The 22,971-nt window shown below is 47.7% G+C and overlaps 1 protein-coding gene across 1 annotated transcript in view; it reads right to left on the bottom strand.

Annotated features, from left to right (window-relative positions):
* Nucleotides 1-22,971, bottom strand: part of RAB3GAP2 (RAB3 GTPase activating non-catalytic protein subunit 2) — a 2,371,691-nt gene that overhangs the window by 1,015,418 nt on the left and 1,333,302 nt on the right. Inside the window, exon 22 of the mRNA XM_069608591.1 lies at nt 16,438-16,543. Coding sequence (XP_069464692.1) covers nt 16,438-16,543 — 106 coding nt within the window. The remainder of the gene's footprint in view (nt 1-16,437; nt 16,544-22,971) is intronic.

The following is a 22,971-nucleotide window of genomic DNA, read 5'->3' on the forward strand; positions in this document are numbered from 1 at the left end:
TACCGGGGTGCACGTGTGGGGGCCCCGACGTCCCGGCCAGTTCAGGCTTGCTTCGGCACCGACGTCCTGCCCTGCAGGCGACGTCCTCCACTACCGTAGGACTGGGAACAGCCTCTGTAGGATTCCTGCGTTGTGGATCTGGGAGCCTGTCGGTACGATGCAGAGAAACCTTTTGAAGACCTGCTCGACTTTCCTCTTGAGGAGCAAAAGGATCAGTAGTGTTGCTGGAGAGTGCCCAGGGAACAGGCAGTCTCCGTATCCATTTTGATTAATTGCCTGGAGGGACTCGTCGACGACCTTCCCAAACAGATTCTCTCAGTCGAAGGGCATGTCCAGCACCTTCGCTTGGACATCCTGACGGAAATTTGTGGCTTTCATCCAAACTTGGCGACGAAGGCAGACACTGTTCCCCATTTGCCAGAACTCTGTGTCAGCGACGTCCAATGCCACTGTGATGGCGTGATCAGGCGCCACTTACCCTTCCTGGAAGAGAACGATTACCCCCATCTTCTTATTGTCTGGGAAGAACTCCATAATCGGCCTCAGCTTGTACCACAACTCCCTGTGGCACCTGGCCAGGATCGCCGGTGCGTTGGCTGCCCTGATAGTGGACACTGCAGTGTAAATCACCTTCTTCCCCATAGCGTCCAACATTTCCACCCTCGCTGTCTGTAGGAACAGAAGACGACGAGGACGGGTTGGCCAACCGTTTCCTCGCGGCCGCTAATACCACCGAATCTGGCGATGGCTACGACCGTAGGCACTTGGGTGCGTAGTTGGGCACCCTATATTTGTTCTCCAGCCTATCCCGTTTGGCTGGAGCCATGCAAGGGTTCTTCATGAGGGCCAGGCACTCTTCCCAAACATTGTCCAGAAGGGGCACCGCCATGATCGTCTTCCTCTTGGCCTCGCGCCTCTGGTACAATAAGCCCTCCTTCTTGGTTTCTTGAGTCAGGAGGCGACCTCCTCTGGTTCTTGGGGAGATTTCGACTTCCTGGGACGATCAGCTTCTCCGAACCCTGGTGAGCCTCTATCTGTTTCATCTTGAGTCATTACCTCTTGGGGTATTGGGAACAATGCCTTTTGTAAAATCCTCTGTGCTACCTTCTGACCCACCTTTACGGTATATGGGTTATTCCCTTGATTGTGTAGGAGGATTTTAACATTGCATCCATAATCAGGATCGATGACCTCCGCCTTAACATCTAACCCATGTTGCCAAGTTAACCAAGATTTTGAGGTTAATCTTATGTATGTTCCTTGGGGAGGGGCTAAGGTTAAACCAGTGGGAATTCAGCACCTTTCACCTGGTGGTATTGAAATCTCAGTGGTGCTTTGTAGGTCAAAGCCTATAGATCTTGAGGTGGCTACTGTAGGGGCTTTGGCCTTGCGACTCAAATTGATAAATAGCACGGTCCACAATGTTTATCAGTCGGTATCTATCCCACACCATATGTGGTGGGTCAGAAGGACGAGGACTCTGGCAAGACATTTCAAATGTGTTTTAATTAAAGAAAAGGAAAATGCCTACCTTTCCCTACTGCTATGGGGTGTTTTCTACCTAACAAAACTAGCTAAGGTGCTTGTCAGTTGTCAGTGAATGCCAAAATGAACCTACCACTATTTTAACTAAAGACAGCTGAATGACTCCATTCTCCTGCATTTTCTCTTTAGCAAACTTTTGTTCAATAGCTGATTTTTAACTAGTATCTCGTGACTTCTTTGATCAGTTCTAACAGTTCTCTCAAGACTTCCTTAATCCCTGGTTTCTTCTCAAAATCCAACTTCTTTGATTCTAGGTTTGATATTTTCTCCCTTGACAATGGTTTTCTTTTTCACTTAACACTTTCTTGTTTTGTTTTGTTACAAAGCTTTATTCTCTACTTTTCCCAGGGTACGATTATCCAACCATTCTTAAAGTTCTCTTCTTTCTTATACAGTTCACTCTCTTTTTCCTCTGTATTACATCTGTCTTTGAACATATATTTCAGTCTATCCTTCTCTTTCAAGTTTTATCTTATAACCTTCTTCTCTTTCTTACTAATGTTATCTTTACTTGGACTGTGACGACTATAAATGCTTGAATAGTGATTCTCATTCACTTCTCTTTCTCTCACTGTTATAGTCTATTTATCCTGACTGGAGCGAGTACGAACACTCTTGTAATGATTCTCCTTCACTTTTCTTATCGCCCTCTTGTAATGACACACCGTCTCGCTCCCGGGTCTCTCGCTTCCCAGTTACTTGACAACCTCAGAGAATACGGAATCAGGATTTCCCATTGTTCGAGTCTGACACTCGCCTTTGGCTGCCCGGCTTTGTTTCTTTGTTTGGTTTCTTGTCCTTCGTCTCCTCATTTAGGACGGCTTTCCGGTACCCTATACACTGGTACATCACACTGTTTCATCCATGTTGTGCTCTCAGCATTGTTGTAAGGACCTCCAGTCCACCACGGTTTCTTCATAGTCACGCCACCATTTGTAGCTGCTCTCCTTTCCCAATATATCGGACATGCTGCATACAGGTTTGAACTTTGCAGGTTTCCTGGAGTTCACCGTCTCCTCCCCTTTCAGTTTTGATGCAGCCGTCAGCCTTCCCCGGCTTGTCTCTGGGCTTCACGCAGTGTCTCATTCTCCTCCTTATTTCTCCTCGTCCCAGTTAAATGGTGTTTTCCATTTAAACAAATAGTTACCGTTTTTATTTTGTGATAACACATCGTTGTTCTTTTCTCATACAAACCTTGATAGAATATGTCTTAAGAGGTAATATTGGAGGGATCTTTAGGGAGTTCCTCACAGGAATGGAAGTCCTTGTCTCTCCCGGTCAAGTCTTGCTTTCCTCTAACCCTAGGAAGGGTGTTGCGTAGCGGGCTCACCGCCCTAGCCCCACGGGGGGGGGGGAGGACTCCCCCCCCTTGGTATGAAGGGACACATTCCTGCGATTCATCACAATATGCAGCATTTGGGTCAACCTCTACGTATGGTTATATGAATTCTATCTTGGGCGAGGTGTTGAGACCGTTGGCGTCTTTTACATTTGACTCCAATTCCTTTATATTTAATTCCTCTGAGACTAATTCCTCTCGGATCTTTGAGGGTCAGAACGGTTCTAAACTGAATGGTATTTGGTCACCATCATCACATCATTGTAAATGGATTGGAACAACTGCATGTAATTTGTTCGCAATAGAGGAGCATCCTGTTAGGGAGAATTCTCACTTTAATGCCTAATTTCCCTTTCCTATAGAGTCTCCCAGCAGCTTAGCTGGATTTTAAGGGTTTGTTTCTTTTTACCTGCTAAGAGTGAGACTCTTTTTCCCCACTCTTAGGCATTTTTGCTATGTGTGTTCTAGGCTATTTTTGTGTTTAATGCCTATGGGATTTTCTCTCCCCCATAGGAACCATCTTTATTCACTTGTGTTACACAGCACCCTCAGTTCAGTGACACTAGGGTGTCGTAGCGACCCCCAAACAGACTCCATACCCTGGGACTGACTACTGTCTCCCAGGGCATGTAAAGTCCCCATTGACTTTACTAGTTAATTTCTATGAACTAAACCAGTACAACCCATCTTACTATGGAGGTACTGGAAGGGGTTAATAGTCTTTCCCCTATGTTCATTTTCGAGAGCATACCGTACAGTACCCCTCTTAAAGGTTTCTGGCTGGTGGCAGGTGTTACTACCAAAAATATTCGACCGCAAATATTTCTCTATGGGATTTTCCCATTGTTCGAGGCTACCACTTTTTCTGACAGCCTCTAACATACCACCGGTGCATTTTAATATTAACTTTGCTCCGGTGGGTTTTATTTGCCAGAACTTTAATATAACTTCTTTCTCGTGTCTTTCTCTACAATTCTAACCCAGGTCGGGGATCCTTTGTTTGTCCGTTTGGCGGGCTTCTGCCCAGAAGCCCTCTTTCCGGCGCCACTGAGTCTGGGGTGGGTCCATTGTGTGGGAGGGGGAGTAGGACCCCTGGACAGGGTTGCCTCCACAACCCATGTCGCACTCTATCCTGATAGGCTGGAGGGTATCCCGCCAAGATGAACACTCCACTGTGTGAGTGACAGCTAGGCTGTATGAATGGGGATCTTTTTGCATAAAAGCAGGGTCCTGAGGACTGGAAGAGCAAGACGTCGCCACAGGAACTAAGAAGCCGAAGGGGAGAGAATCCAAAGACATCTGCAACGACTGAACCACAGGTGAAGCCCTGCAGCAGCGTCTCACCACTTTTCTCCACACGACAAGAGGAGATCTTCATCTGAAAGAGCCTTCTTCCCTTGAGGTGGTGGGGTCAACCAGTTTGCCAATCGCCTTCTCGGACCTGCTGTGGTCGAATCGCCAGTGCCCTGCACTTGGAGACCGGATATCCAGGCAGCTATCGAGCCGGACCGCGATTAAACGGAACATACCTTTTAAACTTTGTTTGGCAGCAGCGCGGCTGGTTTCATCCCTGGGTAGTGCAGTACCTCGAACCTTCATCCACGACGACAGCCTCTCTTCCTCTGCTGGACCCCTCGAACTGCAGGAATTACCAGAACAACCGCCACCGCAGGAGCCATTTCTTCACTTTAAAGGTACATTGTTCCGCCAGGCCGCCCTTTCTTCACGGTAGTGCTAAAGGTGTTTTAAATCCTTCACCTACCTGTAGGGTTGGCCGCCCCCCTCTCTTAACATTGTCTTTTCGAACTCTTGCAACCACCATTTTAAATATCGTTAACCAAAGACTTGACTGCAGCTACGAGAACATTTTTGCTCCTGGGCCCTTGCCCTGTACCACTAACTTTGGCACAAGCCTATTGACTCTGGTCACATTTGTTAGATCTGCTTTCTCGAGATTGATTCTCCATTCGAACTGTGTGGTGCACCCCTTTCTTATAACTACCCTTTCCTTCCCACTGTTGAATCTTGTGAAATTCCATTTTGCTCAGTTTTCATTTAAGTACTGCTTATACTGATGCACTGTCTTGCTCTAACTGGCTCACAAGCTAATGGGAAGTGTTGCTAGGGTGTATAAGAAGCTATTTCTGAATAACTTGTATGTTCCCTCCCGTGTGAGAAATTGTCAGAACCTCCCTTGTGTGTAGTTTTCACTGTGCCGTTTTGCTCAGTTTTCACTCTGGTTCACTTGGTCTGCAATTTATATAGGGAGTGTGTATATTTTTCCTTGACTTAATTTAACCTGCTTGATACTTGTGATAGATGTGTTTGATTAGAGGTGTATAAAATAAATATATATTTACTTTTGAACTACAAGCTTTGGTCAGTGTTTCCTTGTACCATAGTCAAGTGTGCCTATTGTGTAAACCCTGAATACTGCTCATCTCCCTCTTGAAATAAGTCTGACTGCTCAGCCACAGCTACCAACTAAATCTTTGTGGTACAGACTGATACCAAAGGGGATTTATTGCTCTCACCTGTAGTCCTAATCTGGTGTAGTGCTCCCTAAGGGAACTGCCTGGATTCTGCCTAACACATACATCGATATCGATGCCGAGGTCAAAGAGTGTGTTAAGGCCATCAGGTCCTTCCAGTAAGCCGCTGATACGGCTTTGATGGATGAAAATCGGTGATGCATGGGAAACTTTTGAAAAAGCCTTTGCACCCGGGTTCTTAGGCGTGCAGGATGGATGTTTTTCTGGTTTCCCTGCCAGTCTTGGAGGATCTGCTAGCTTCTGATTTTAATGGGCTCTGAAGACAGAACTGAAGGCGCTGCCTTCAGGTATGCAAGCTTTGCCTGAACACTTCCCATTTTTCTGCCAATGCAGATTTTGATGGGAACCGTACTTGAGGTCTATCAGTTGAGGAGATGTGTTGCTGCTTTCTTTTCTTCTTCTTAGAAGATGAAGAGTGGCAGAAGTCACTCCTGCAGTGTGATTTTGTTCTATGTTTTTTTTACCCTTTTCTTGGGCTTCTCTCTGGGGATTTTTAGCCTCGGAGCTCCGACCTACAGAGCACTTTCTCTTAGAAGGTGTTTTAGTAGATAACTTGGACATCGAGCATCCGAGAGTCAGTTTCAATGACCTTCCTTTCCAGGCTCTCAGCGTCAATGACTGGCACGAGCCACTGCCTATGACTTCGAGTGTTTCTCAGGCACTAAAGAGAAACTGTGAGGTTCCGTAAGAGACATTTTGGAAATGCAGTCCTCAGAGCATAATAAACCGGTGAGTTTCAAATCCGACATTCTGAAGAAAAAGTCAACATATTCGACAAAAGCTGAAAGAAAAACTTCTGAGGCAAAGTCGAGTGTTCCGAAAAGCATGCTGAGCATGTAAAAAAAAAAAGGAACAGATGTAATGGGTCGCTGTGCAAGCTATTTATGCTGATGCCAACGTCACGTCAGGTCTAAAGGATGAGGCGCGTTCAAAGACTTTGATGCTGATGTCCCACGGTGCCCCCCTCCTGTTGAAAATGTCTGAACTGCTAAAGCAGGAAGAACACATTTGAGATGAGGAATCACAATCCATTAGAAATGTATGTTCCACCACATTAATGCTGGAAGTCCAGTGTATAGTTTCTGAATTGAAACCCACCTTCTAAAAATCACCAACCCACAGGATTTGTATCCTCCAGATCCCCATCAACCAACACACCTTTGAGACCTCTGTGTTCAGAAGCAAAGTACTATTGCAACAATAAACCTTCCTGAGGATCCAGAATCTGCACTTCCTCTAGGATTTGTAGCATCCACCTTCTATTAACCTTTTTCTCATATTTCTCATATGGTCAACCCTTTGGTTTAGAGCCTTGATGCCCCACCCCCATTAACATTATTATTCCTTTCCACTCAGTCCCAATCCTCCTGCATAGTGTTGAGAATGTAGGCCCTACCATTTTGGATTACTTTGAATTTTTCTGTGCAGAGAAGCATGTATTTGAGCTCAGACTTTCCAAGCTCCTTTGTTACTAACTATAAGAGTGGCGTTGTCCCTGGACATGTCTCATGAAAGTTGGGGAATGGAAGAACCCAGGAGCCTCCACCGATCGCAGCCACTTCTCTTGTGCCTGGTTTTCTGAAGCAGTGAATCCCAAACGCTAGTTAAACAGATGAGCCACCAGAGGCACACCCAGTAAGGAGGGGCCGGGGGTGGTGGGCACTGGAACCCTGTGTGGCATCTATTTGAAAAATGGTTTAGAGCCCAGTCTTGCCGAGTTGATTTTTCAACCAGGTTTCAAGTAACAGTTCCATAGAGCTTCCCTCCATTTGTTCCACAAGGTGACAATCCTGAAGTTATTTGTGCAAGAGCACCCTTCTGCATCCCCAGCCCTCTCTTCCAGAGTTTGTACCACTTGACAGAGCTCTGCCACATGGGTCTTCAGGGATTCGAGGAACGTCAAAGTCTGCTCTTCTGCTATCAAAGTCCTGGCAGATATTTTCCATAAAGGAAGGAAAGGGCCACTCGAATCTCATTGCCCTTGCCTTCGAGGGAAAGTCAAGAAACTCTCGATATCTTGCATCACATAGGTTATTATAATGGTATTTATTGAGCGCAGACCTAGCTTCGAGAAGCAACAGAGAGCTTTACAGGTGTATACAGCAATACAGGTAAGTAACAGATCACTTTACAGAGGTATACAACAGTACAGATTCATAGTGGAGTGCTTTTCAGAGGTAATAACAGAAAAGATATACAGCGGCGGTAGGATACAGAGGGGCACAGAGGAGGGGTACAGCTGTACCAGGTGGTGGGGAGGAGAGCTGGTGTCGTCTAGCAAGTTAGCTGGCGCAAGGGGACACGTGATGGCCTAGGTGATGAGGAGGAGAGATTCCCTGAAGAGGAGGTGGGGTTTTGAGTTCTTTTCTGAATTGTATGAGTGTGGGGGCGAGTCTGATGTTGACGGGGAGATGGTTCCATAGTCATGGGGCGTTGGCAGAGAAGGCTTTCCTTTTTGCAGTGGCAGATTTCAAGTCTGCACGTGTCGTGGCTTCTAGTGGTGCGCTGTCCGTCCGAGATGCCGAGCTTCTCCGCGAGGGAACTAGGTGACTTGAGAGCGACTGCCTTATAGATGATCCATCAAGACTTGAAGGCGATTCGTGTGTGCAGTGATAGCCAGTGAACGTCGATGAGGGCTAGGGTGATGTGGCTGCATCTTCGTAGACCCTTGATGAGGTGTGCAGCCACATGTAGGAAACTTCTTAGGGGTACAAGGGAGGATGATGGGAGGCCTTCGAGGAGTGCATTGCCCCCATCCAGGTGGGATAGGACTAGTGCTTTAACAGTGGATTTAAAGCTGTCCGATGGGAGGAAGGGCTTGACTTTCCACAGGAGGGAAAACTGATACCAAGCTGTCAAGAGTTTTCTTAGATATATGTCTCTTGAAGGAGAGGTGTTTGTCGATGTGGAACCGGAGGGACTTGATGCAGGAGGTAAGCTTGGGTGTGAAGCCCTCAGAGTTCATGGTTGATAGCCAGGTCTGTATGCCTGGGTGTTCGGTGTTTGTGAGGAGTAGGAATTCGGTCTTGGAGGGGTTGAGCTTCCAGTATACACTTGACAGCCACAACTGTATCAGCGGGAGGCAGGTTTTGAGCCTATGGATGTCCTTGATGGAGTTGATTTTGAGGTATAGCTGTGTGTCGTCGGTGTATTGGTGGATGTTGTTTGTGGCTACGAGGGCTCCCAGTGGCTCCACGTATAGATTGAAGATCACTGGGGAGAGGATGGAACCCTGCGAGACTCCACAGGTGACGGCTACCACTGGCGATCTAGAGGAGATCCTCTGAACAAACTGCTGGCAGTTGGCGAGGTAGGACTTGAACCAGCGTAGGACAAGGTTGATGATCCCCATGCGCCAATGTAGGGTGTCTGTAAGCGCCTGGAGGTCTACTGTGTCGAAAGCGGCCGAAAGGTCGAGTAGAACCAGAAGGCAGGGATGGCTGTCGTCAAGGATGTTGAGGGCGTTGTCAGCCACATGTATGGTTGCTGTCTCCATGCTGCATCTGGGTAGAAACCCGGATTGGTAGGTTTGGAGGAGATTGTTGGTGTTGATGTGTTGCTGCAGTTGTGCGGTTACTGCTTTCTTGATGATCTTACCTCAGAAGGGAAGATGGGTAACTGGGCGAAAGTTACCTAAGTTGACGGGATCTAGAGTGGGTCTCTTTAGTAGAGGGAGGATTTGTCCTGTTTTTAGGGTCGATGGGAAGGTGCCTTGAGTTAGGGAGCTGTTGATGATTTCCAGGTAGGGAAGGAGAGCTTCTGCAGGGAGGGCCTTGAGGATGGATGCTGGGTGGATGAGGATGTCTGTATCCGATGTGGCTTCGAGGTTGGCCAGGGTTTCCACCAGGTCCTCTGTTGAGAACGTCTTGGATATTGTCCAGGGTGTGGACATTTCGCAAGGAGGAAGGTGGGTCTGTGGATGCAGAGCTGGTGTCTATGTGCTGGCGAATATTGCTGATTTTGTCGATGAAGAAGGTGCTGATGACAGTGGATTTTTTCGATGGAGTGTGGTATGGCAAGGGCGAGAAGCGGGTTGACACAATGCTTGACCCCTTTGATGAGGGCTCTGCTTTTGTTGTCGGCTTCTGCTATGGTGTTCTGATAGTAGGAGGCCTTTGCTGAGTTGATTAGTTCCTTGAAGAGCAGCAGGTCGAATGCGGTCCTGGAGCGGCGCCAGGTTTTCTCTCGTTTCCTGATGACATTTGCTGAGATTGAGTTCTTGTGTGTACCAGGGTGCTGACGGTTTCGGTTTGCAGGTGCTTTGCCTCAGACGCGCAAGTCGGTCGATGGAGGCTGAGAGGGTGGCGTTGAGTGCTTGTAGTAGAGAGTCGCAGTTCGTTTGGGGATGTTTGGTCGATGTAAGGTGAAGATTGGTAAGGTCTCTTCCACTGGCAAGTTCTTGGGTATCTGTAGAAATGATCCAATACAAAAATACCCAATCAGAAATTACCATACGTTTTGGGGTCAAATTCCTTAGGTATTTTTGTTCATTTTAATTAAAAATAGATGTGGGATGAGGTAAGGTGATAGGTTAAGGTAGGGGGAAGTGGGTGGGAGGTCTTCCCCAAATTATGAAAAACTAAATGTGATTTTAAAAAATGTGGTTGTTTCTCAGTAGATCATTTTGTTTTGATCATTTCACAGTAATCCAAGCTCTTGAAGGACCTGAATGTTTGTCTGATGGATTTGGGGTTCTGCTGGGAGTGCTTGACTGGTGTGGTGTGCAGGATGTTTAAAGGCACGGCTAGGTGATCAGACCAGTGAAGCGGGAGAGGAGAGCTGTAGTGGCGGGAAGACAGTGCGGTGATGATTAGGTTGAGGATGTTACTTTTCCAGTGTGTTGGGTCTTTCGTGTGCTGTGTGAGGCTGAGGGTGTCGAGAAGGCAGAGGAGAGCTTCCTTCATCGGTTTGGTGGCCTTGTTGCCTGGGAGGTTGAAGTCGCCTAGGAAGATGTTGTTGCCGTGCGTGAGGGACATGGTGGTGACCAGGTCGGTGAAGTCTGTGATGAATGCGATGTTGGGTTTGGGTGGTCTGTAGATGAGATGGAAGGGGACTGTGTCCGTCAGGGAGAGCAGGAAGTGGCAGGAGAGGACTTCAAAGGAGCCAATGTTGTTGACGTCAAGTCTGGTAAGGGGCACATGGTTTTGTGGATGACTGCGAGGCCTCCACCTGTCGTTTGGCCGGTCTCTGTGTTGGATGCTGTAGCCAGCAGGGACAGCAACGTCTAGGATGTGGGTGTCAGCAAGGTCTTGGTGATGAAGACGATGCCAAGGTTGTGTGTAGTGATGAAGTTGGCGATGTCTGATGCATGGGTGATAGCTGAGCGGACATTGGCGAGTATCGACTTCCGTGTTGTGGACAGTGAGGGGGGGCTGATGGGTTGGGGCTGATGTTGGTGAGGCTGCTGCATTGCTGAGTCCATGCCTTAGAGGAGGGGTGATGTTGGCATTGCCTGGTGATGGTGGGCATGGCCTGTGGGGACGGAGGGAGAAAACCCATGTTGGCGTATGCTTACCTGTGGTCTGAGCAGGACTTCGGGCCCTGGGACTTCCCGGCCCTAACAGGTCCGTACAGGAATTATCCTTTTCTTCATCTGCCCTTCACTTCGAATGCCCTTGATCTAAGAGTTAAGAGCAGAAAGGAAGAGGCAGGGCTAAGAAGGTGGGTGGGGCTTAAGCCCCGTAACCTATATCCACTTGCACCTGATCACCAACTGCAAAGGAAAAGAGGGTAGAGGGCTGCTTAAGTATAGGATAGTGTGGGTTTGCCCCTTTCAGCCTGTCCCCTCCTCATCCTCATTTCCTCAGAGTCCAGCAGCCTCCCCCAAAGGCTGGTTCCTGTTATTTGGTCATATAGGTGCAGATATCCATTCTGTTGGTTTGGCACATCGTCTTGGATCTAGATGCTGTTATGACTCTGTTAGGGAGAATTCTCATTCTATGGCTAATTTCGCTTACCTAGTGAGTTCCCCAGCAGCTTTGCTGGATTTCTGGAGTTTGTTTTTCCACTTAGTAAGAGTGTACCCCTTTTTTCCCACTCTTACTTGTGTTTTGCCATGTGTATTTCATCTGTTTTTGTGATTGTGGACTCTGGAGTACACCACTTCAGTAGCTCCATTCTTTTGTGTGTTACACAGGACCTTCAGTGCAGTGACAAAGGGTTGTCTTTTAGACTTCCCACCGACTCCATTTCTGAGGCTGACTACTGTCCCCCAGAAAAGGGCAAAGTTGCCATTAACTTTACTTAGTCATTTAATCACAGATCCAGTACACCCCATCTTACATGGAGTACTGGAAAGGGTTAATCCTTAGCCCTTTTTATCTGTACCTCCTAGAGCATTGTTTCGCTCTTTTAACATTTAGACTTGGCTGGTGGCAGTGGTATCTACCCTAACTTTTCTACCGCAATTATACTATATAAACGTGGTATTGTTTTAGGCTATTATATTAGCCTCAAACTTAAACCTGCTTGACCAAATACTTTTTCTTTTGGCTCCGGTCGGGTTTATTCGCCATTTCTTTTTGTTAAAGTCCTTCTTGTGTTTAACTTTGCGTGGCAAACCAGGTTTGCCTTCTTTGTTCTCTGTCTTTTGGCAGGCTTCTGCCAAGAAGCCCTGTTCTAGGCACCTGGGTGTCTAGGTGGGCTGAATGTGAGGGAGGGGTGTAGTCACCCCCTGCACAGGGTATCCTAGGAAACCTGAGTCACACTTTGCCATGATTGGCTGAGGTGGTTGTCCGGGCCGGACAACCCCCCTGCTGCGTGATTGACAGCCAGACTGTGTGAATGGGGGATTTTCGCATAAAAGGCAGGTCTCTTGGGCTAGAAGTCAGAGTCGCCACTGGAACTACAAGGAACCGAAGAGAAGCAGAGAAGAAGTCGACTGCTGCAACTATCCTGTCCCGGTGAAGCCCTGCTGCAGTCCTGAGCTATCTACCCTTTGACGTCCAGAGAAGATCCAGTCCGGAGTCTTCTTCCCTTGAGCTTGGTGGGGATAACCAGCTCATCTTCTACACCCAGAGGATCCTCTTCATGGTCGAAATCGCTGCACCCTGCTGTAGTGGTCCGGATAGCCACCTGAAGAGCCTCTCCTGTTTTTAAGGAGCACACCTTTTATTCACCGTCGCTGCTGACGGCTTCGGCCCTGTGTGGTGCAGACCCCTCCAGACGTCCTCCTTCGGATCGAAGCTCCAGGAACCATGGGTCTGTAGGAAACTACCAGGAACAACTGCCTTGGCACCAGCCTCTTCGTTCTGCCGAGGAATTAGGGTGAATCCCTTTTCTTCACCTCTAAGGCTTGCCCTTGTCTTCCGTCCTCCTTATAACTTTTGCTTGGTCTGTTGACAATATCTAAGTACTCCTGGCTACGTTGAATCGTGAACTATCCGACTGTGTGATCCTCGACCACAGGAACCCGGTTCCACTTGACACTGGCTCCGGCCTATTGACTCTTGAATTTCTGTCTAAGAGTGTTCTCTGGTTCTGTCTGCCTTGACAAAAGTATTGCCTGTGATTTTTGCCCCCAACTCTCTCTAGGTATCTCAGGTGCTAAGTGTGTTTTTGCCCGGGTAATATTTCTTGCCGCGGATACGCGTTTCTTTAGTAAGACCGAACTGTCATTACTGTCAAAAAGTGATCGCAAGTTTATTCCCGGAAACGTCTTTTGTTTCACAACACCGGTCCGCTAAAACACAGGGTACTTACCTTGAAGTTATAACGTACAAAGTGAATTGGTTAGTTGTAGTGTATTTTACGTGTGGTTTTTGAAATAGAAATGTCGTGTTTATAACAAATGGTTTAAAAATAAATGTACTTATATTATATATCTTGAGTATATCTTGAGATAAGCCTTGCTGCTCCGCCACTGCTACCACTCTGACATAGTAGTACAGGCTTGTACCAAAGGTAAAACTTGTATTGCCACCTGTAGTCTTAATTGTGTGTAGTGGTCCCTAAGGGCACTGCACAGGATTCTGTCTAACAGACGCTGCCTAAGAAATTACAACAAAGTTGGTTGCATTATCTGACAAGTCAAATAAATTGTGGCACTCTCCCTTCAAGTTCACTACACCTTCTAGATGTGTATGCGGCAGGCAATTTTAGCCAGTACACCACCATAACCATCCAACATTCAAACCCTGTTAAACCCTTAAAACATCACCAACACTGTTCAAGATCACAAATTGGTTGCAGGTGACGACCAGTAGTTCCAGAGAGCCACAAGATTGTTCATCTCAGCAGACTCAATAGCAGGATATATCTCCAGGAGGCACCACAAGCCCCAGCAGCGGACATCCCCTTATCTTCACGACTAACAGATCTCTGCACTGAAAGTCTCACCTTTTATCGTGGACCTATGTACCCGCAGTTGCCCGGCCAAACACTTAAGCCTTCAACCAAGAGACTGCACCCGCAATCTAGGCACTCTGATAAATCACCAACCATCAGTCCCCATACCAGCATTGCAGCAGATCCCGGTGATCCCGCTCTTCCAGATGGATGGGGAGGATCTTTAGGAGAACTTCACCTCCACTGGACTTTGCAGTTCAAAAGCAGCTTACTGTCTGGAATCCAGGGGACTCCGGAGGAAAGGGAGCCACTGCTCCAACAGAAAACCAAGCTATTCCCATACCCTGACGTCTTCAGGGCTCCTCCCAGAGGCTCTCACAAACTTCAGTTAATTTGTTGAAGTGGGTATCCAGGGTTGTCTCCCCTTCACCCACTGCACCTTGCTGTCACGCCACTTGCCCGGAGACCGGGGTTTTCCTCTTCTTCTTCCTTTCGACCAACACCTTCTTGGCGGGTCTACTCGCGCTTCCGCGCTTGGGGTTCCACTGTTTGGAATCAGGCTCCTCTGCGCATGCGCGGACGACCGTGTCTACGCTTCCGCGCATGCGCGTTGGTTTGGGCACTCAGAGTTACGAGAGCTTGCTTCTCAGGCCTTGTTTTGGGCCCGCCAGCGCTTGGGAACGAGGTGGCCTGCGTTCCAGGCCTCTCTGGTGCTGGCGGCGCTATAAGAGGAGCGATGAGCAGCAGCTGATTGCGTCTCAACGCGGTTAGTTTCTGATCGTGATACCGCTCCGTTTTTGCTTCCTGTTTCCTGCCCGTTGCCTCCCCTGCTCTTGGTCCTTCTCTGGGTCCCTTGGTTCCTTGTTTTCCCCTTGGTTCCCAGTCTGGTTCCTGTTCTGTTCCCGGGGTGGTCTTCAGTCCTGCCTGCCCTTGGTTCCCTTCCTCTCTGCCTTCTCTGGTTCCTCCCTGCCCTCTGTTCGTGTTCCACATCTCCTGCCTGCCTTCTGGTCCTGCCTCCCTCTCCTCTCCAGCCTGCTGGGTTTCCTTGTGGAACCTTCCCTTCAGCTACCTACTCTGCCGGATTTGCTTCCCACCGTGGACAATACTCTTCAGCTTCCCTTCTCAGTTGGATTTGCCTCGGAACTTCTACAGCTGCTGAAGGACTAACATCTTCACGCTCCCCCTGCCAGTGCTTGCACTGTCCTGACGTCACGAAAATCAGGGGTGAGCACACTGACGTTGGGAGTCGGTTCACCCTCCGCCCTGTTTAAATCTTGGGTTGAGGTTTGGGCTGATTTCTCGCGTCACACTTACCTCGGTGAAATACAGACAGTCTGGCTTCCAATCCAAGATCTTCTGCAAGACAAACAGGTACGCAGCACTCCTGTGATATCGCTCTTAACACTTCCAAAGTTGCAGTATACCAACCTTCAGAGTTAGCTGTCTCTCCCCCAAGCTGCAGTGCACCTCAGCCACCATTCCATTCAGGGTGACTCTTCACCTCTGCATGCAGTCCCTGCTCGTCCGTGACCTACTAGACCCAGGCTGCCTCAATGAGAGGTGCGAGAGGCCCAGTCACTCCAGCCAGTTACAGGATATTTCTGCACCATTTGCCCTGGTATACACAATGGTATCTCAGTCCCCCCACTTCCAGAGAGGTGAGATGATCCTGCCGCTCCTCACTGGTAAGTCCTCATTAGTCAGCAGGATGAACAGGTTCATGCCAGGCACCTCAAAGTAGGACCTGGCCCAGTTCCCTCTCTTGTCTCGACCTTTAAACATGAGTGGGCCATCTTGAAGTCCGCTTGTGGGCATTGGTGGAGATCCAGAAGGCACTCAGACTCTTCGGCATGAGGCACAGGACTCATTCCGCTGTCTCTAAAGACAGATGGTTTTCCAGAAGTCCTGTGCAAGGCCACTGTTACCTTCACTCAGAAATGCAGGATAATTCTAGCCGATAACAGGGGCTAGTAATGTAGCTTACAGACTGTGCATCTGCTTCAGGAGGTTGTCGGACACACCCCACTGTGTTTAATACTTGATTAAGATATTTTTTCAAAATGACGTTTTTTGACTTTGTGTACCTGAATTAGAAATACAAAAGGTTTGGTGGTACATTTGTGAATTACAGCCAAACTTGGATACTGTTTCTGCCACTTATACCCGTGGCAATACCAAGGAATCATGAATGGTAGTAAAGCAGTGTAAATTCCGATTTTTTGAGTCTATAGAACTCCCTGGGAATTTTCAGTGAGCTGTATTACCGCATTGGTTAATCCACAGGTTTTGGAGATAAAGTGGAGAGCTTACCTTCAGAAAAATGTTGGATGTACATCATTCATTTTACCTACAAACCTGTAGTACGGCAGTGCGGTAAAGTGGGGCTAATTGAATTACAGCCACTTTACTGTTGGTTTTTCCACACTACAGCAATTGTAATAAGACCCATTTTGCCACCAGTGTACAGAATTGGAAAAGTTGCTAAATTTGCATTTATTCCTTGATCGTGACACCTGCTCTGAATGTAGGTGTTATATCAACGGATCCTTCTAGTTGTACTGGAAGAATAATATATAGATTATCTGCACAAAATAAATAATATAAAGCAATTCTGTGAAAATGAGGACCTAATTCCCCATCTTGAACTCACCAAACACATTGACACTGCAAGGGTAAACACGACCACAAACTTAGAAGAATCACATTTTATCTTACCCTTCATTTTGCTCAAAAGGCACAATGTTGTATGTAGGCAACTGACAGACTGTATGTCCTCAAGGATTTCATTTTCTTTGGAAAGCCACAAATTGAGCACCAATGACTAAAAGTAAAAAAAACACATTATTACAAAGGTCATAGAAATAGGCTAACTAAAAAAAGCGATTGAACAAATAACTTATCTCTCAGTAACGTTCTTTCTGATGGACATTCCTCCCATGCATTACTCATCTTTGATATCTATCTACCAGCCCAGCTGTTCTTTGGTAACTTTTCCGCAGCCAGGGGGTGCAGCGCAGCTCTGCGTCTCACAGCATTCCGAAATGCAAAGAAGGATCCACCTATACAGGGTCTGGAGTAACCGACAAAAAGCTGGTCATCTGGCCTAGCCTCTTATCATCTGACACACTTAGTAGCTAAGGGCCAGCACCGGGTCCAGTCTATGTAAATGCTCCTCTGCCTTGGAAGGATGAGGGAGAGGAAAAAAGACTGGAAGATGGATCTTTTGAGAGGTGGAAATCTGAGACCACCTTTGGGAGGGATGATGGCCTAACTCCCAACGGCACTTGTTCCTTGGAGAAAACCCAGTAGGCAAGTTTAAAAGATAAAGGCTGAAGCTCACTCTCCGTCTAGTGGAAGTGATGGCGACCAGGCTAATCACCTTACAGTAATGAACTGGAATGAAGAGATTCAAACCGAGTGCCCATTAGAAACATTAACACTAAATTTAAATCCCACGCTGTTACAACAAACTGGCGTGGGGGGGGAAACATTACACAGACCCATCGGGAATTGCATGACTATGGGGACTGTGAAAAAGGAGTCCAGCTCCTGGTAGGGAAGACCAAAATGACTGCAAGATATCCCTTCACAGTTTTAAGCTGCAGGCTCGTCTGGGTCAATGACAGCAGAAAATCCAAGCAGTGGATGTGGAGCATGAAAAAGGGTCCAGATTCCTCTCCCGGCACCAAGTCAAAAACGTAGGCTACCTGCAGGGTTAGAATGATTTGGTAATGGGGCTTCTAGCAGAGAAGAGCACGTCCAGAAAATCCTCTGAAATATTCCATTACTTACACCTCAACCTTTTTTTTTTAGCAGCCAGGCATGTAGGTTGAGGCTGCAGAGGTTCAGGTGCAGGACCTGCCCTTTTCGATTGGCAGAGGAGGTCTGTCCTCTGCGACAGGCACCAGGGAGGGCAAATGGCCATGCCTAGCAATGTTGGGTACCACGTTCTCTGGGTCCAATCTGGAGCTATCAAGATCGCTGTGGAGCCGACCAAGCGCCGCCTCATGAGTACCACTCAAAGCATCCCCCAAGGCTCCCTGACAAGGGAATTCCCTGGAGCAGAATCACTTGCACTTCCTGTTCACACTGGAAGTGAAGAGATACACTTGAGGTGTACCCCAATGGGAGAAAATCTACTCCAAATAATCTTTGAAGAGCCCCCACTCGTGGGAGGTCTACGACGGTGTGCTCAGGCAATCAGAGAAGACATTCGCTTTGTTGGCCAGGTGGGCCGCTGTCAAAGACACGCTATTCTCCAGAGCCTAGAACCACAACCTCATTGTTTCTCTGAACAGGTAATGCATGGCTACTGTGTTGTCCGTCAGGACCAACACAGTCTTACTTTTCAGTGGGGAGTAAAACAACCAGGGCCAGCCTGATCGCTCTAAACTCTAGCAAATTGATGTGCTCCAGGCACTCTGAGGACCACCATAGGTTGCTCACCACCAGGTCTTGGAGGTGAGCACTCTGGGCTTTCAGGCAAGCATCCATGATAAGAGTCAATTGTGGCCAGGGTTTTCGAAACAACTCCCCTCTCTCATAAGGTTGTGTTACAGGGACCACCATTACAGGTATCCGGACACCGTCACTAGACATGAAGGAGATCCGAAGTCCAGCACTGAAACTGAGACCACTTTGAACTTAGAAGCCACTGGAGTGACCTTATGCATAGCCAAGCGCGTGGTACTACAAGGGTGCAAGCGGCCATAAGACATAGCAAGCACAGGAAAACTAAGGCTTGGACCTTTTCTCATGTTTGGAAGACATAGACCATCTTGGAGATGTTCGCCACTCTGTGCTCGGGCAGGAAGGCCCTGCCCAGGTGAGTGTCCAAAGCCACTCCGATGAATCGGAGGGATTGGGACGGCGAAACCTGTGCCTTCCTGAAGTTCAGGGAGGAACCCAAGCTGTGCAATAGGGTGCACATCTGGTACAAATGTGCCGAGGCCTGGTCTGGGAAGTGGGCTCCAACAAGTCAGTCATCCAGATATGGACAAATATTAATTCACTCTCTTGTGAGGTGAGCCACTACCACTGGCATTACCTTGGTGAAAACCCTCGTCGCTGAAGAAAGGCTGAACGGCAGGACCTTGAACTGATAGTGATGGATGGTGGATGGTCACATGAAGTAAGCAAGTTGGAGATCCAGGGAGACCAGCCAATAGTCCAAGTTCAAGGCCTGCAGCATCTGGGCAGAATCACCATCTTGCACTTGTCCTTGTGCAAGTAAAAGCTCAGAAGAAGCAAATTCAGGATGGGTCTCGGATCCCCGTCCTCCTTCGGCACCAGAAAATATGTGGACTACCAACCTCTGCCTCGTTCCGAGCAGGATACCCATTCTATGGCAACTTCTGTCAGAAGCAGACGGATCTCATCGAGAAGGAGAGTTCCAGGGGCAAGAGCCGGGTGGCGGAGAGCATAAAATGGAAAGTATTCCTGGTGAATTACCTGCAAGGTTCAGGCATTGGAAGTGGCAAATATCAATTCCCAGCCAAACTGGGATATCCCGCCTCCCACAGGGGAACGGTGGAGGAAGTTCTCTACACATAGGTTTTCCCGCCCTTGGGCTGCTGGAGGTATAGTGAAAGGGGAGGCACCTTCTGTAGGTAAACCTGTGGCTGAGCTCTGTTGAGGCGCCACTTCCCTTGTCTGCCCGAGGGGGTGAGATCTCTCCCTCTCTGGCCATAGGTGGCAAAGGGATGAAAACCTGTGCCCCTGCCCGCGGGTCTTGCTGGGCTGCTAGACCCAGCGACTTTGCAGTTGCTTTTGAGGACTGACCTTTCTGCAATGACTCATTGGCCTTAGTGGCAAGCACATTCATGACATCAAAAGGCATGTCCAGAAGTTTCTCTTGAACATCTAACACACAATTCTACATCCTGAGCCAAGAGAACCTCTGCACGACTGTGCTAATGGCCATTGTTCTTGTCACACAGTCTGCGGTATCCAGACCTGATTGAAGGGCCTGATGGGAGGTTTCCTTGCCGTTCTTAACCAGAGCCTCAAAACCATCCTGCATCTCACCCTCAGGGAAATGCTCGCAAGCTTCCAACATGATGGACCAGAGCCCGAAAGAGAACGTGGCCAGGGCATCAGAGGCGTTCACACAACAGAGACCCATACTTCAAGAGCTGAAAATCTTCCTTCCCCATGCATCTAGTTGCCTTCTTTCACTATCAGGGGGCAGGGTCAGAAAGGACGTGGTCTTTAGGCTTGACGCTGCAGCCTGCACTACTAAAGGTTGCAGCAATGCATGAGCCAAGAGCAACATAGGGTCCGAATGGGCCGGTCTCTGCTTCTTAGCCAGCTCCCGATCCACACGAAGTACTAATGCTGGTTTGTTCCAGAGGTCAAGAAGAGGCCCCATCTAAAAACCTTATTGAAAGGCAATAGGGTCTATTTCTTTGGACCATGGTCCAAAATGTCCGTCAACTCATGCTGCACCTTATGACGTGAAGGACCAGACAACCCCAAGGACGACCACCTTGGCCATTCAAGCACTGAAAAGCAGCTTTGGGCACGCATGTGGTTGGAGCCTAGAGCCTGTCAATCTCTGCAAGGTGTCTAGGCCACTTGCCTCCTGCAAGTCAGCAGCAAGATCACCCAGATCCCCCTGTTCCCCATAGACCATGACCTCCTTTGGATGAAGGTGTTCTAATCCGAAAGGGATGGGGGCCCCTTCATCATCATAGATGTCCTCCAAATGTGACATGTAGGTGCTTCTGGGGAGCGAGGCAAACTCTCTTGTGAGTTCAGCATCATCGATGCCAGCCGGCACCAGTGGCACTGAGTAATGGTGTGTGAAGTTAGAGGACCGAAGATTGAATGATGAGACCTTTACATGGGATATTGCAGCATCTACTTCGCAGTCCCAGTTGGCTTGTCTGAGCATGCCAAGGTCAAAGTCGCCGGCGTTGGGGCAGGAGTCGCCGGCACCAGGGCCTTGTGACGATGTCAAGCATCTTCTGGCTGAAGGCCTCCCATTCCTCTGAAGTAGAAGATTGGGTTGGAAAAGGTACCTGCTGAGCTTCATGACTAAGAATGGTGCATTGAAGAACCTGCTGAAGATCTGGATCTTTTGCACTACTACTTCTTTTTCATGTCCTTTTGGACAATAGACCGTTCCTCTGTGCCACAGTCCCTGCACGGTGACCTACAACAGGTTTACCACTCTTTGCCTTGTGCAAAAAGGATAACAGTTTTGCCTCACATTCTCGAAGAGCCTTTGGGTGCATCAATTGGCAGGACACACAATCCTGCGTGTTGTGGCCTTCATCGAGACAGTAAACACAGATGCATTGTGTGTCTGAAACTGGCATTTGGAGCCCACAGATAAGGCAGGGCTTGAATCCCGAGGTCTTTGTTGGTTCTGCTTGAAGTCAAATTAGAATGAGAAGTGTAAGATTCAAAAGGAGCGGTGTTCCTAAAGTGAGTAGAGTGGGTGAAAAAAGGAACTGAAGTCACAGGGTGCTGGTGCCTCTATATGTACTGGCCTGATGTCATGTCCGGCGCAGGGTGCGTAGAAGCATCGGACAGAGCCGATTTGCATCCCCTGGAGGCAGAAAAGTTTCCAAACAGCAGCTGCATTGGGAAATAGGTATCAAAGATGAGGATAAAGATAAAAAGAGGGGGATGCAAAGAGTGTGACGGACAATAAGCAAATGAAAATGAAAACAACACACAATAGAAAATGTAACAATCATAAAATAGCTATTCCCTGGGCTTTAATAGTCAAACACAAAGTCTCATCCTGCCCTATGGCACAAGGCTCACTGTTCCTATCCAGGTTTCCCAACTTGTCCATGAAGAGACCCTATGAAGTGTGTAAATACTTCATGCACCCCGTGAGGGATTCCAAGTGTCCTGGGTTAGGGTAAACAATGTACACCATTTACCTGTATGTGTTTCATGGCATGTCCTGCTGTATTGGCTTCTACAGCTGCGGTTCTCTATCAGGAACGCCTGTATCAAATCCAGTTCCAAATCCCAAAACTAGATCCTGTTTCTAACCGCAAGAGAATGCAATACAGATGTGACCATACTTGGCCATGAGTACTGTTGGCCTTGCAGCAAGGGCTACTGCTGCAAGGGTTCAGTAAGGCATACTGTTGCCAGGATCAGAAAGGGCTACTGTAGCCAGGATCAGATATGACCAGTTTGTGAATGGTGTCTGGATTTCGCACTTAAGCCTGCATCTTACGAGAAAACCTGGTATTGGAAGACGACTGCAAAAGCTGAATGTTCATAGCCGCTACCATGTTTGAAATAATGGAACCCTGTGATTGGGGAATGGGTGGTATAAGGTGTCCCAACTCCCCATTTGAGTTGAGGATATGCTTCCTTGTACTTTACCACCTTGGGACAATTCATGAAGTACAGAAGACACAAACCTGAAGGCGGATTGCGCAGAGAACCTGTGTGAATGCGAAACCTGCCATGTGTGAGGGGTCAGAAATGTTAGGGGGACAACTTTCAGATGATTTTTCAACAAAAGTTATTTTATGAAATGATACGTTTAAATAAACGCCTCACTATCCCTACCCAGGCGAGGATTTCCCTGCCTAGGATAAACTAAAGGAAACACTGTAACAAGGGATATCTGGCCCTCACATTTATAGATAGAATACACAAGCATGTATATGGCAATTCACAACAACATGGATTGTAATTGTATTGTAATCAGTCTCTTCTTAACACCTGAGCGAATTCCACTGTTGTTTGTAACTTTAACTTGTCGATAGAAATTTACAATACTCCAATGTTCAATACAGAAAAGTGTCTTCTTATTCCTTGAACCGATATTCTCAGTTCCTCAATAGCATCAATGATGGTTTTAGTCAGTTTGAAAAACGCTTTTAAAGTTGAAAGAAATACAACTTCTGATTATCAACCGGTCTCAGCTCTTCATTCAACATCATAAACAGCAAATGTATCTTTGTCAGGTTAACTTCACATCACTTCAACTTCCACCTGGTTTACTCTCGTACCAGGTCTACTTCTAAAAAGATTTGCTGTATGGGTTTACTCGCCTGCCCGGCACCTTTTCCACAATTAATAGTGCTTCTGAAGGTATGATCGACTGTACAACCAAAAGTTCACAACAGCTTCAGTAGTTTGCAGCTTTATGACTTTCAAATGTTTTTCAGAAATGGCAAGATTCACATTAGTGCTCTTTAACACTTTCATGCAAGTAATGCTCATCTCCTTTGGAACATTCGCCGCCAGAAGGGCATCCTCTGCCACACT

The sequence above is a fragment of the Ambystoma mexicanum genome, chromosome 4q (assembly GCF_040938575.1).
Source record: "Ambystoma mexicanum isolate Mex_15411 chromosome 4q, UKY_AmexF1_1, whole genome shotgun sequence".
Classification (NCBI taxonomy): Eukaryota; Metazoa; Chordata; class Amphibia; order Caudata; family Ambystomatidae; genus Ambystoma; species Ambystoma mexicanum.